This window comes from Cnephaeus nilssonii, assembly GCF_951640355.1.
Source record: "Cnephaeus nilssonii genome assembly, chromosome: 5".
Lineage (NCBI taxonomy): Eukaryota > Metazoa > Chordata > Mammalia > Chiroptera > Vespertilionidae > Cnephaeus > Cnephaeus nilssonii.
The window spans coordinates 67,127,507-67,143,417 of NC_137076.1; the positions used below are offsets into that span (position 1 = coordinate 67,127,507).

The following is a 15,911-nucleotide window of genomic DNA, read 5'->3' on the forward strand; positions in this document are numbered from 1 at the left end:
CATCCAGGGCAGATACTCTGTTTCTAAACATTGTTTACCTAACATTGCCTACAAGCTGTAAAAAACAAACAAAAAAAACCACCAAAATATCTGTTCAGTGAAAAGTCAACTTTTCCCCTTCATTTCTTTTTAAAATATATATATATTTTATTGATTTTTTACAGAGAGGAAGGGAGAGGGATAGAGAGTTAGAAACATCGATCAGCTGCCTCCTGCACACCTCCTACTGGGGATGTGCCCGCAACCAAGGTACATGCCCTTGACTGGAATTGAACCTGGGACCCTTCAGTCTGCAGGCCGACGCTCTATCCACTGAGCCAAACCAGTTAGGGCTCCCCTTCATTTCTGAAATCATTCCTGAAAGCTTATATGATACTTGAGCAGTTGGTTCCAGAGTCCAATCTTTCAATTAGATTTGCTTTTGCTATTCACTTTTCGGGAATACCTATAATTCACTGTCATTGTGGAGGGGGGGAGTATTTATCCTTTATTCCATTCATATTAGGTGTGCAGATTGTCAGTCATATAGCTCACTAGTTCTGCATCTATGTAACCTTATCCTATGTGAAGAGTGGACTGAGGGGAAGAACTGCTAGATTAGCATTGCTGCCTGCCATCTCGACCACAGTGGCCAAACCTAACGTCCCTTCCAAAGGTGGAAACATTTGGAGAGAAGGGGAATAGTAGCTGAGGGTAAGGGAAGGAAAACATAGGTTATGTAATAAGGAAAAGCCAGTATTAACACGTTGAAAGAGACTTCTTAGCTCAGTTATACTCAATTATACAAGATATTTCTAGATGCCTGAAAGCCACATATTGCTGAGACCACTCCTACTTTGGGAACCCTACAAGATCAAATGAAAGCCTTCAAAACTGAGAGGCCTCGTCCTGGGAGAAATTTTCATAAGATGTACTAGATAGTTATTAAAGATGAATGAGATTCTACTAATGTGTCAGTATCTTTTGACGTATGTGATTGTTTTGCTGTAGGGGATCTGTGTTTGAAGACCAGGGGCTGGACTTTGCTATTGTAATTTATAAGAAATATATATTTGATCATTCAGATGACCAAAATATATTCAAATTTCTTATATATATTTGGTCTTCATCCATAGTTCCTGGCTCACAGCTCCCAAGATGATTTGAATATCCTAAGTGCTCATCACTTAGCGTGAAGGTGTCTGTCTATAAGGATACTTTTGGAACACACCTAAGAATGGGGGTTGATTGCCGTGTGATTAGAGGTTGGAACTTTTACTCATACCCCCAGAGCTCCTGGGAGGGGAGAGGGGTTGGAGGTTGAATCAATTAACAATGGCTAATGATTTAATGAATCATACCTATGTAATGAAGTCTCCATAAAAGCCCAGAAGAATGGGGTTCAGAGAGCTTCTGGGTTGGTGAACATGTGACCTTTGGGGAGAGTGGAATGCCTGGAGAAGGCATGGAAGCTTCACACCCTTTCCTCATATCTTGCATTATGCGTCTCTTGCATCTGGCTGCTTCTGTTTTCTGAAGGAGGTTGTGGAGAATTGGTTTAGTTTCTTAAATATTTGGTGGAATTCATCAGTGAACCCATCTGGTCCTAGTGCTTTGTTTTGGAAGGTAACTTTTTTTATTTTTAAATCTTACCCAAGGATATGTTTTTATTGATTTTTAGAGCGAGGGGAAGGAAAGGGGGAGACACAGAGACAGAGAAACATCTATGTGAGAAAAGCATATCAGTTGGTTACCTCCCCAACTGGGGCCTGCAATCCAGGTATGTGCCCTTGACCAGAATCAAACCCGGGACTCTTTGGTCCATGGGCCGATGCTCTATCCACTGAGCCAACCTAGCTAGGTCTGATGCAACTGTTAAAAGGATCAATTTGAGTCCTGTGTTGGGTATAGATGTCAGGAAGACCAGTTAATATATACACTAATGCAATAATGTAGGTGAGAGATGATGGTGGCTTGGTCTAAGGAGTAGTATAAGATTATTATTTCTTAAAATGTTTGATTTTAGAGAGAGAGAAGGGAAAGGATAGAGAGATAGAAACATTAATGAGAAACATTGATCAGCTGCCTCCTGCACGCCCCTACTGGGGATCGAGCCCGCAAGCTGGGCATGTACCCTGACCAGGAATCAAACTGGTGACCTCTTGGTTCATGAGTCAGTGCTCAACCACTGAGCAACACTGGCCTGGCAAGATTACTTTTTTAAAATAATGAGAAAATGGTTTTTCAACATCTGTTAAGATAATCATGTATTTTTTCCTCCCTTAATCTGTTAATGTGGGGAATGACATTTTCTAACACTAAATCACTTTTGCATCCTTGGGATAAAATTAATTTGGTAGTATATTTTTAATATATTTAAGAATTCAGTTTGCTAGGATTTATAAAATTTGTAATTTGCTGCATTTATGTTCATGAGTGAGTTTGAAAAAGTAATTGTATTCCTCATAATATTCTTCCCTGGTATGGTATCAATAATATGCTGTGGCCCTGGCTTGTTGGTTGGAGAGTTGTCCCATACACCAAAAGATGCTGATTTGATTCCCTGTCAGGGCACATACCGTATTTTCCGGCGTATAAGACGACTGGGCATATAGAAGATTTTCCTGGGTTAAAAAGTCGTCTTATACGCCGGAAAATACAGTACATAGGTTCAGGATTCAGTCCCATCCCATCAGGGCGTGCATAGGAGACAACCAATTGAGGTTTCTCTCTCACATTGATGTTTCTCTCTCCCTTCTCTAAAATCAATAAAAACATATCCTCAGGTGAGAATTAACAAAAAAAGTATACTGTGAAATGGGCTTTATAAAAGGCACTAGGAAATGTTGTTTTTCCCCTAATATCCAAAACATTAAAGTTAGGAAGGATTTAGTTTATTCCTAGCATATATGAAAAACTATCTGGACTTGTATTTTTTATGGATATTTGAAAACTCAAAATCAGTTTCTTCAATGCTTATGTATTTATTTTCCTTGATCAATTACTTAGAGACATCTTTGTGTGTGTGTTTTTTAAATATTAGAGGATATGGTGATTTTTAAAAAATATATTTTTATTGATTCAAAGAGGAAGGGAGAGGGAGAGATGGAAACATCAGTGATGAGAATCATTGATCGGCTACCTCCTGCACGCCCCCTACTGGGGATCGAGCCCACAACCCACGCATGTGCCCTTGACCGGAATCAACTCAGGACCCTTCAGTCCCCAGGCCAATGCTCTATCCACTGAGGCAAACTGGCTAGGGCTAAAGGCATCTGTTTTTGAAAAATATTTTCAGATAGGGGTTTGATTTTGCTGATACTTTATTTCATTTGCTATTAATTTATGCTCTTTTTTTCTTCCATTTTTAAAATGTATTTTTATTGATTTCAGAGAGGAGGAAAGGGGGAGAGAGAGAAACATCAATGATAAGAATCACTGATCAGCTGCCTCCTGCATGCCCCCTACTGGGGACAGAGCCCACAACCTGGGTATGTGCCTTACCAGGAATTGAATAGTGACCTGGTTCATAGGTCAGTGCTTAACCACTGAGTCACACTGGCTGGGTCCTTCCAGTTCTTTGTGTTTATTTTGCTGTTGTCTTTCTGTTTACTGGGATGATTAGGTCATTTAATCTGTAACCTTCATTTTAAGTATAGCTATTAAAGTGTATAAACTTCAAAAATAGTTCTTCAGTTGCACATTACCAAGTCTTAAAATCGTTATTTTTAAAAATTAAAGATTGTTAAGCACTTATGTGCATTCTTGTGAATTGCAATCAGAAAACAGATCTAAAAGGGATTGAGATTTAAGGGTGTGCAGTTGCAATTTAAAATAAGTTTACTCCATTAGTAGTTGAATTTTCTAATTTTTAGCATGATTTTACATTTCTGGAAGTTAATTTGGTCAATTCAAGCATACGGGCATAAGAAAATTTCGTTGGGGCTACTTTGGTAGGTGATATCTAATCTTATTGCACTGTCTAAAAATCTGTATGAATATTTGGTATTTATTGAGATTTGCTTTGTGGTCTATGATATATCAGTTTTTATAAATATTCAGTGTATACTTTAAAAAGTTTTACCTAACTAAACAGTTTTACCTAACTAAACAATTTTGTGTCTATTAGAGCTAGCTTTTAAAATTATATTAAGCTCTTTTATATATTTACTAGAGGCCCGGTGCATGATATTCGTGTACTGGAGGGGGGTTGTCCCTCAGCTGGGCCTGCGCCCTCTCACAGTCTGGGACCCCTTGGGGGATGTCCGACTGCCCGCTTAGGCCCGCTCATTGGGTCTAAGCCGGCAGTCAGATATCCCCCAAGGGGTCCTTAGCACTGCCGAGGAGGCAGGAGAGACTCCCGCCACCGCTGCTGCGCTCGCCAGCCATGAGCCCAGCGTCTGGCTGAGCAGTGCTCCCCCTGTGGGAGTGCACTGACCACCAGAGGTCAGCTCCTGTGTTGAGTGTCATAGGAATGAATTGCCAATTGTTCAGCTTAAAAAAAAAATATTTTAGAGAGAAAGAAACATTGATTTGTTGTTCCACTTATTTATGTAGTCTTTGGTTTATTCTTGTATGTGCCCTGACCAGGGATCAAACCCACAACCTTGGCCTATCAGGTTGATACCCTAACCATCTGAGCTGCCTGGCCAGGGTCAGCCTTCTTCACTTTAGAAGTATTTAATTGCATGTCATTGGAAAGTTTAACATGCATGGGGATTTAAACATTTTTCTGGATTGAGGGTCCATTATCCTTCAAGTTTTCATGCATTGTTCAACCCCTATAAGATTAAGGACCAAATGCTCTAATCTAGACCATGGGTCCTCAGTTATTTTCTTATCTCAACATTGCTGGAGGCTAAGGACAGTAGTTAGCATAATAAATGTGAGAAGTTCATCAGAAGGCTGATGGACATCTTCAGCAGGGCTGAAGATCTGCACATTATTACCTGCTGCCAAACAGCTGAGGGCAATTCCCCTAACCCAGTGGTCGGCAAACTGCGGCTCGCGAGCCACATGCGGCTCTTTGGCCCCTTGAGCATGGCTCTTCCACAAAGTAACACGTGCGGGCATGCATGTACAATGCAATTGAAACTTCGTGGCCCATGCGCAGAAGTCGGTTTTCGGCTCTCAAAAGAAATTTCAATCGTTGTGCTGTTGATATTTGGCTCTGTTGACTAATGAGTTTGCCGACCACTGCCCTAACCTGATAATCCTTTATTGTTTATCAAACCTTACCTTTAATATATATATCTGCTTTGCTAAAGGGAGAAATGTGTGAATAAAAAGCTGTGGGTCCAGACATTCGGGGAGCTTAGTCACTAGAGTTAAGTTTCCACCTGGTTCCCCCAAATGCCTTCCAAATTTATATTTCTAGTTTAGTCTCTATCCATTTATGTGCAGCCCTTCTCCAGATTCCTGAACCCTTGCTGCAAAAAGACTGTGGCACAACATGCTAAGTTGATACATTTTTTTTTTAGGAATAGTGATTCTCAAACAGAGGAGCTGTTATGAGACTCTAGGGAAGGGAGCTCCTCTTTGCCTATTGAAAATTTCTAGACTTCAAATTCATTTATTTCTAGGTCTCTTCTAATATAAAACGAATATAAAACTCTTGACAACAATTCCAAAATGAGCTACTACAGTTGACCCTTGAAAAACATGGATTCCCCCCCTAGTATATATACACTATGCCCTCTGTCCCTGCGTTTTGCATCCTCATATTCAATCAACCAGGGATCAAAACCAGTACTGTCTATTGCAGTTGGGAATTCTCAAAAACGGAGAGAGAACTGTATGCATTGTTTTATCCCAATTGAGCATCTGTGGATTTTGGTATTCACAGGGGGTCCTGGAACCAATCTGTGAATACAGAGGGACAATTGCAATTGAGTTTTGGGGGAGTCAAAAGTTAGGTATATGTGGATTTTCAAATACACCAGGGGGTTGGTGCCCCTAAGTCCTGCATTAAGAGTTAACCTTATTTTAGTTTTCAGAATCAGTAACATCTGATTTTGAAAAATTTGCCAATTTACTCAAAAACCATTATTGCCAAGCAAATTTCTGTGACTCTGATGACCTGTCCACAAACCACCAGCGGGTCAGTGAAATTCAGTATGTGAAAATTAAACCTCAGATGTGCAAAACTCATGGTTAAAGGAATAAGTAGATATATATTTATTTTAATTACATATCTTCTTGACAATGTGCACTGACATCCAAAATGAATTGCATTTATTATCAATTGTCATTTGTTTGATCACTAGTATGAAGATGCACATTACATACATAGAAAATGTTGATATACTTTGATACTGCCATAGTAAGCCTTTTTATGGATGTTTGTGAATCAAGATTGTATGCCAAGTATATATTCCTAGAATGTTACCAACATAAAATCACAAACCATTCTTATGTCCGCTCATTAAAGCTATTGTCTGTTACATGCACAACTCAGTTAATAATTTTTATAGACATATCACACTTGATTATGATTTTCTGCATTGCACTGGTCACTCTTTGTATTGAAAAAAAAAAGAGAAACTGCGAAATCAAATGTGGTAATTTTCTTTAAAAAAATTATTATAAGCTAGTAGCAACTAAACTGCCTGAAGTTATTTTACATTAATGACTGGAGTCAGAGTCACTGTGTACATAAGTTATTTTAATAATGGTTGGAGAAAAAAAAATGACTTGGATGCCATATTGTTAATACTAAACAATTTGGTAACTTCATTAAATATTGCTTCTATAAACTGGTACTAAATAACAATGGCTTCATCCTACTAAATATAAAAGGTAATCGCTTTTAATGTTGAGTGTCCTTCTAAGACTAAGCCATAAACGCTTGTTTCAGGGGGGAAAAAATCACAACACTTTAAAGCTTCCATTACCTAGATTTCCACCTCTAATTACATTTTTAACATCTACACTCTGGGTGGGTCCATATGATTTCAAGATCATTTTAACTCAAGTTCTTGGAAGCAAGAAATTTAGGAAATTCAAAAACAAGGAGATGTACCAACACATGTATGTAATCATAAAGCAGCAAATAATTGACGGTGTCTAATCTTTAACAAGCATTTTTAATTTCTGACCCTTGTTATTTTATCACATTGATATTTGAATTAAAAATGAGGGATGTTGGTTGCTTAATACTCATAAAATGGATCTCGTTTGTTCTGGAACCGCTTAAAAATATTCTAAGGTTAGATGTAAAAAAATATACTTCACCAGGCCACTATTAAATTTTAAAGGTATTATATATGGAAATTTATAACATGGCTTTTCCAGCACGAATTTAAGATAAAACTCTTAACAGTAAGATTTGGTATTAAAATAAAAAGGAGACAAAGATAATCAAATTGGCTATTAAAGTGATATGATAGTCGTGAAACTTCTTTAAAAATCCATGAAATAGAGACTTCTAGTAAAGATGGAGGTGTAGGTAAACATGGTACTCACACCCTCCCACAACCACATCAAAATTACAACTAAACTACAGAGCCATCATTCAGAACCACCTAAAACAGTGATGGGCAACCTTTTGAGCTTGGTGTGTCAAACTTTGCCAAAAAACTGAGCATAACTCGGGTAGTGTGTCACTTTGAGGAAAAAACTAACTCCAAGACTCTAGTCGCAAATGTTTCATCCTCAGGAGCAGCAAATGTTTCATCCTTGGCATGCGGCCGCGTGTCATTAGAAATGGCTACGTGTGTCAGTGCTGACACGCGTGCCATAGGTTTGCCATCACTGGCCTAAAATCTAGCTGAACAGAAGTCCTACATTCATGGATTTAAAGAAGAAGCTACACTGAGATTGGTAGGAAGGGCAGATAGGCAGAATAAGTTGGTTACACAACCACATGTGGTGGATTTTGAGGAGGGTATCTCTGCTGTAGAGGTCCTCTCTGAGGAGTGACAGGACCCAGTCTCCATACCAGGCCCCCAAGCCCAGGGTTCCAGTCTGGGAAGAGGAATCCCAACAACTTCTGGCTGTAAAAATCAGTGGGGATTGTGGTTGAGGGAGACACAGGGCTGTTGAGTCCCAGGCAGGTCCTCTTAAAGGGCTTGCACACAGCTCGGACTCACTTCATCTGAGCTCTAGCACTGGGATAGCAGCTAGAAAGGCACCAGGGACATATGGGGTGGAACTGAATTGTCTGGCATCAGGGTGAGAATTGGGGGCAGGGGCAGCTTTCTCCCAGACAAAAGTGCTGGCACAGGCCACTGTTCATTTGATGAGCCCTCCCTCCACAGAGCTGGCAGGTAAGTGTCAAAGCTAGTCTTTATCAACCCAGGTCACACAGTTTGCCCCACCTTGGTTATTTCCTGAGACTCCACCCCACCAAACTTGCTGACCCACCCACACTGTTTCTAGTGGCTTTTCCTGGCTCACTTCAGACTTTTCTAAAATGTCTCAAGCAAGCAGCATCTGGCCTTAGTGTGCCTCCTAAATTTTGCTAAGTGGCCCCAGGCCCTGCAAAGCAATAGTGGTTTGCAGCTTGGCCTCTCCTGGGCACCTCCAAGCCCAGCACAAGTAGTAGCCATCTGCAGATGGCTTTTTAGTTCAAGCTGGGTGGCCCTGGGAAGAACACACGTGATAGCTGGCCTTAGCCTGCACCGACTGGGAGACAGCAGAGACAGCACACCCAGTGGAAAGCTTCAGACCGTATCGAAGCACCAGCCAACTACCTTCACAGTGACACACTCAAGGGGAGGACTTAGTGGGCACCAGATCCCCGCTGAAGTAAGTGCTGCTCTTGGGGTGGGTCCCTGCACAGCTGATCCTCCACAGTGGTTGTTGGTCACAGCCAGTCTTTGAAATTCATCATTCGGGGTGTAAATCCCTCCTACTGATATGCCAACAATCAAAGTTCAACTACAACAAGAGGGTGTATACAGACCACACGGGGATGAGAGAGAGCACCTGAAGTGCCCAATCTTGGGTGATCTGGGAGGCTGTGCCACTGGACCTTACAGGATATCTACTATATTAGGCCACTCTTACCGAGCCCATGAGACATAGCAGCTCTACCTAATACACAGAAACAAACACAGAGAGGCTGCCAAAATGAGGAGACAAACACATACCAAATGAAAGAATATAACAAAACTCCAGAAAAATAACTAAATAAAATAGAGACAATCTACTAGATATAACCTTCAAAACATTGGTTATAAGATGTCCAATTAACTTAGAGGAAGAGTAGTTGAACTTAGAACTTCAACAGCATAAAAATGGACATGGAAACAAACAAACAAAAAACCAATCAGAAATGAAGGATTCACTAACTGAAATAAAGACTAATTTACAGGGATTCAACTGAAGAGAAAAAGCCGAGAATCAAATCAGCGACTTAGAAATAAGGAAGCAAAATCCCAATCAGAACAGTAAAAAGAAAAAAGAATTAAAAAGAAGAAGAAAGTGTAAGGAGTCTCTGGAACAACTTCAAACTTACCAACGTTTGAATCATGGGAGTGCCAGAAGGAGAAGAGAGAGAGAGAGAGAGAGAGAGAGAGAGAGAGCAAGAAATTGAAAACCTATTTGAAAAAATAGTGACAGAAAACTTCCCTAACTTGGTGGAGGAAATAGACATAGAAGTCCAGGAAGCACAGAGAGTCCCAAACAAGAGGAACCCAAAGAGCCCACACCAAGACACATCATAATTAAAATGCCAAGGTTAAAGACAAAGAGAATCTTAAAAGCAGCAAGAGAAAAGCAGTTATCTACAAGGGAATGCCCATAAAACTGTCAGTTGACTTCGCAAAAGAAACTTTGCAGGCCAGAAGGCAGTGGCAAGAAATATTCAAAGTGATGACTAGCAAGGACCTACAATTAAGATTAACCAGCAAAGCAATAATTTAGAATTGAAAGACATAAGAACTTCACAGACAAGGAAAAGCTGAGTTAATCACCACCAAACCAGTATTACATGAAATGTTAAAGGGTCTTCTTTAAGAAGAAGAAAAAAAATGATTAAAAATATGAATAAAATGACAATAAATATATATATTTCATCTTAATAAACGAAAGCAGAACAGAAACAGACTCAGATACAGAAAACATTTCAATGGCTGCCAGATGGGAGGGGGTGTTGGGTGAAAAAGGTGAAGGGATTAAGAAATACAAATTGATTGTTACAGAATATTCATGGGGATGTAAAGTACAGCACAGGAAATATAGTCAATAATATTCTAATAACTATGCATGGTGTCAGATGGAAACTAGATTTATCAAGATGATCACGTAGTTATATAAATATAATACTGTCAATTGTAATTGAAAAATAAAAAAAAGATTTAAATTTTTTAAATTCATGAAATAAAAGGTTTAACCCTTTGCACTCACTTGCTTTTTTCTCGATTCCTTTATTCTAATGCTAACCTTGTAGAGTCACACTCGACATCCGAGTGCAAAAGGTTAAAGATGTCCTGGCTGGTTTGGCTCAATGGATTGAGCGTCAGCCTGTGGACTGAAGGATTCTAGGTTCGATTCTGGCCAGGGGCACATGCTGGGTTGCAGGCTCAATCCCCAGTAGGGGGTGTGCAGGGGCAGCCAATCAATGATTCTCTCTCATCATTGATGTTTCTATCTCTCTCTCCCCTCTACCTTCCTCTCTAAAAATCAATAAAATATATATTTTTAAAAAAGGTCTAAAGAATAATCCAAAATAAAAGAGAAAAATAGACTTCTGAAAAATATGATTATTTAAGAGTCTAGAACTGGATGAAAAGGTAAATAAAATGTGACAGAAAAGACTAAGGACCATTTCCATTTATAGTTTACAGATCATAATGCAATCAAATTATCTAAAACATGTGAATTTTCACTCATCTCTTTATAGGATGGGTCGTTTCTGGGTATCAGTACATTTCCCTAATAATTATCCTGTGACTTAGAATATGATACTAAATTAGAGATTCCAAAGCAAAGATCATACTATTAATTACTGTTGTTACGGATGTTTACCTATTTGAAAGACTGAATCAAATGTTCACGATTCAATTGTGGGCTTTTTTTTTCTTTGAAAGTTCAAGTCATTTAATAATGCATTTTAACACACGTGCCTTTTCTTTTAATCCTCTAACAATATTCTAGAGGTATCCTTAGGAATCTAGCAGATGGAAAAAGCCATTACTACCTCTGGATACTGATCACTGCCAAAGACATTCAGGTTTTCTTCTCTTCTTCTAAGCAGTTTGTTATTCTAAAAATTCCAGGTGCCCATTTATTATGTGAAACAATTACCTTAGAATTTAGTAACTTGGACATGTGTCCGTATTATAAACCCAAAGCTTCTTTCTTAGGAAACATTCGTACATAGAAGAATTAGTGTATTTTAAATTATAGATGTGAAAGTAAAATAGCTAAAGTTTCTTTTTTGTTTGGTTAAAAGTCTTAGATCTATTATTTGCAATAATTTTTGTTACTTTTTATTAAAAGAAAAGGTTATGTGCTTCCTGGGAATTACTTTAAAATGATACTTTAAATTAGACCTTGATAAAAAACAAAAGGTAATTTTAAACCTGTTTTTCTTTTTTGATCAAAAAGTCTATCTCCTGAAAGTAACTGACTGCTTTAAGAAGATTTAGCTTGCTAAATCGCTCTTAGTTAAAAACACATTAAGAGGATACATTATCAGTATCCAACTTGGTAAGTGTCCCTACCTATGTCATTTGAAAAGTTAGCAGTTGCTATTTAATTTATGCTATCAGATTTTAAATATTAATAGAGCAATACAATTAGTTATATGCCTCTGATTAAGTTTTACAGAATCAAATATCACAAAATAAAATTCCACTTAAAACTTCCAAATTTTAAACACAAAATAACATTTACTTTAGAACTGAAGTATTTTGTTGTAAAATTCTACAAGGTGAGAAAGATGAACTATTTTTCTAGTAATATAAGACTTGTAAATCTTGCCTTAGCATTAATTTGTGTGTACTACCCAAAACCAACCATTAAAACAAAATCTTGAAAAAACAAAAAACAACAAAATCTTACCCTGGCCGGTGTTGCTCTGTGGTTAGAGCATTGGCCTGGACATGGAAGGGTTGAGGATTCGATTCCAGGCCCTGGTCAGGGCATGTGCCTGAGGCAACTAGTCGATGTGACGCTCTCACATCTGTTCTCTCTCTCTCTCCACGCCCCCCCCCTTCCTCTCTCCCTTCCACTCTCTCTAAGAAAATCAATGGGAAAAAATATCCTCGGGTGAGTATTAATAATAACAACAAAAACAAAATCTTAATAGGAATGTTTACAATTTAAATTGATTAAAAAGGAGGAATGGCTATATCTATTTTGGGACAAACTGAAGTAAGCTAATTTGATTACTATATTCAAATATCTATTGTCTTTAAATATGAATAATTTTTCAAAATAGTTAAAGATGTGCTAATTTGGATAAAATGCTTTAACACTACCATTTTATTATATTGATAACTGAGCCCCAAAATTCACTTTTAATAAAGAGTTCTATCAAAGAAATAACCATGAATATACTAAAAACTGCCACCCCAAAAAAGTATAAGAAATCTTTATTTCTTAATAAGAGACCAGTTACCCTTTTAAAACTGAGATTATCTGATATTCCAATAGCCTAATTCTTTGGTGTGCTGTTTCTAGTTATTTTAAAACTCAAGAATTCTGATTACTGCTAAGGAATTAAAATTTGTTACATTATTGTTATAATATTGAGCAGTTTTTGTTTTTATACTCATAATATAATAGGCTATCAAGAGTTGTTTTTCAAACTAAATAATTTATATTTTTCCAGAGTCAAAATATACTAATATTTATTAATCATCCTAGATATTTCTTATAGTTAGTCTTTATTTGCCTACTATAGGAAAACAGTCTATTTTGCTATGTATCTTTTAAAAATCTATAGTGGCTTTTCCTTTTGAAAAAATATTTAATTCTTTTGTCTAGCACTGCATATTTCAGTGATTAAAATGAAACTAAACCATACTATGTACCCAAAACTGTATTTAGGAGAACATTCTCTTGTAGAAGAACTACATTACATTCTAATGTAGTCAATAAATAACTACATTATAAGGTTAAAGAGTGTTTGAAAATATAATTTAAGTTGAATAAATAGGTAAAAAGCACACGTATTATCTTTGGATGTATTTAACTCATTATTATATAACTGCAACACTTGGAATGTTATATATCTGACCAAAACACAGAACTACATAAACTAATTTAAGGAATGGAAAATGTCAGGACATATTAGACAATTCAGATGAAGAAAGGATTGTTCTCACATTTATTCCCAAGAGGTTTCTGAGGTATAGCTCCTAAAATAGTGATAGTGGTCTTCTTGCTAACTCAAGAAAAAACTATAAACTCCTTACTTGTACTGTTATGAGTTCCCTTTAATAATTTTGTTCTTCCCCAAATGAACCTATACAGTATATTCAACATATAAATGAAAAGTAACTGATAAATGCTTTTTATAATAAGGTACTTTATCACTTATTACTAATGGATGTAATTATTTCATTTTAAATGTATTAAAACAAGTACAGTTTAAAGACTAGAAAACATTAAAATATATTGAAGGTATATGATTTTTTTTTAATGCAAACAAGGGATATCTTCCTCAGAAAGGATGATAAAAATCCCTGGGAAGTGCACTCCCTCTATACTCCTTTTCAGTGCAGACTACATTGTAGAAACAAAATCTCTCTTAGAGAACTAGTTGTGAGAAACAATGACCATCCCTAAAGGTACTAAACTCTCAATTTGTACTAAAGTCAATATTAATTATTCTTAATGTAAAGATTTAGCTTTGGGAAAAAGTGAGCCTTTGAAAATTTCAGAACTAGGTCAATCTAGTTCAGTGATGGGCAACCTTTTGAGCTTGGTGTGTCAAACTTCGCCAAAAAACTGAGCATAACTCGGGTAGTGTGTCACTTTGAGGAAAAAACATTATTTTGCAAATGTTTCATTCTCAGGAGCAGCAAATGTTTCATCCTCGGCATGCGGCTGCCTCAGCGGCCGCGTGTCATCAGAAATGGCTATGCGTGTCAGTGCTGACACGTGTGTCATAGGTTCGCCATCACTGAATTCTAGTTGATTGGCAATACAAGAGCCCAGGTTTTTAATTTCATTAAATTATGCTTTCTTTTCTTATAGGTTTAAAAATCATTTCAGTCTACTCCCAGTTAGTTTCAAGCCTGTAGACAGAACTGAACAATGTGAACAAGTCTGGTGATGAAACACAGATTAAGTCCTTAAAATATCTTAATTTCACAGTCTCTTGTCCCATGTAATTTACATAAGAAGCACCAAAACTGGAGCCAAGGTCTTAACAGGTAATATTATAATAGCAGGAACTATAATTTAATCACATCATATTAAACTAACATTCTCTATTTTGCCTGTTGATATGTAACATAGTTAAGTTTATTACAAGCATTATTTCCTAAGACTTATGGTATAAGTGATTCTTTTCAAGTATTACCACTTATTTAATAGTGTTTTTCTATATCTTAACATTAAGTACTTCAATAAGTGTACATAATGCAATACATTGTGCCATTTCCCCCTTCCCTGTGTTAAGATATTAACAGAATCAATCCATAAAACTAAAACAAATATCAAAACTGAAACAAGGCTATCAATATCACAGATGCATGTCTGATTAGGTCAACAGCATTTCCCACTTCACATGAACGTATTCATAAAAAAGCCTTCTTCAGGCTAGCAGCAGCAGCAGGTCTTCAGGACAAGTAGATCAGAAGTTTCAAGTGAAAATGATACTGAAATACTCTAAGAAAACATCAATCCACATTTCTAATAAAGGAAGAAAACTGCTGGTGTCACCTTTACATAAAATTGTGTGTTTTCCCTTTCAACATGTGATTTGGTTCATTTACGTGATAAAAGCAAAGCTTTTGGAGTACTCATGGCACACCAATGAGATGGACTAATTTGTCAAGGAACCTCTTATTTGTTTTAATATTTAAGTTAGAACAATACAATAACTAGAAAAAAGTCAGTGCCCTAGTGACTTCAAACCACATCAATTTCAATATTTGTTTTTCAAAATAATGATCAGTTATATCTATGCGTCTGCGACAATAGTGCAATACAGTATACTTTCCTGAATAAGAAGCTAAAGTTTATCCAAGTAGAAGCTTTAAATAAGGTAGACTGTGGCCAACTACATATCAATTTTGCATGTGATATAAAATACATTAGGAAAGTTTAAACTGACTTGTAAATCTATATTCAGCTAAAGCTCACATAAGCAGCAATGGAAATTAATAGATGTGTACTCAATATAAAACACTTTTCAAAACTACTCCAAATAACAAATGACAAAAAGTGGTTAAGAACAACTGAACATCTGTTGTGTGTATCAGATGTAAAAGAAGAATGGATCCCATGGTTACTTGCACTGTTTGAATTATTTGAAGGTAAATTTAAGACTTAGTCCACTTCCATCTCTCCAGAAGATTTAGTATGCTGTGAGCTGTCTTTTGTTGTATCTGGTTTAGTTTCAGTCCCACTCTGTCCATCCATCTGTCCGTTGTGTTCATTATTAGCTTTTGCATTGTCTTCTGCAACCTCTACTTTTGGTTTGGGTTTGTAAATTATGGGGTTACAGAAATTATCCAGTTCCTAAAGACATGAAGAATATTGATTACATTAAAAAATTCACTGTTAAATTCCACATTAACTTTCAAAATTTCCATATAATTCCACATACCTGAATTTATGTTAGCTCAGTTACATAACCAACTGAGTTTCTTCAAGTACCTCATTGAGGGATTTACCTTCTGGGCTAGTGCATGTCAGTGGAACTATTCAATCTTTAACAGTGGTTTTTATATTGAATCTTCCTAAAAAATTGGTTCCTCATAATTTAAAATATAGTTTACTTCAGCAGGAATCATTATTTATTTTTAAAC

General features: G+C 36.9%; 1 protein-coding gene across 2 annotated transcripts in view; it reads right to left on the bottom strand.

Moving 5' to 3' along the window:
• Positions 1-4,760: 4,760 nt before the first annotated feature.
• Positions 4,761-15,911, bottom strand: part of HSPA4L (heat shock protein family A (Hsp70) member 4 like) — a 61,386-nt gene continuing 50,235 nt past the window's right edge. For both annotated transcript variants that reach the window (XM_079772271.1, XM_079772270.1), the window contains exon 20: positions 4,761-15,621. In XM_079772271.1, coding sequence (XP_079628397.1) covers positions 15,430-15,621 — 192 coding nt within the window. In that variant the 3' untranslated portion in view covers positions 4,761-15,429. The remainder of the gene's footprint in view (positions 15,622-15,911) is intronic.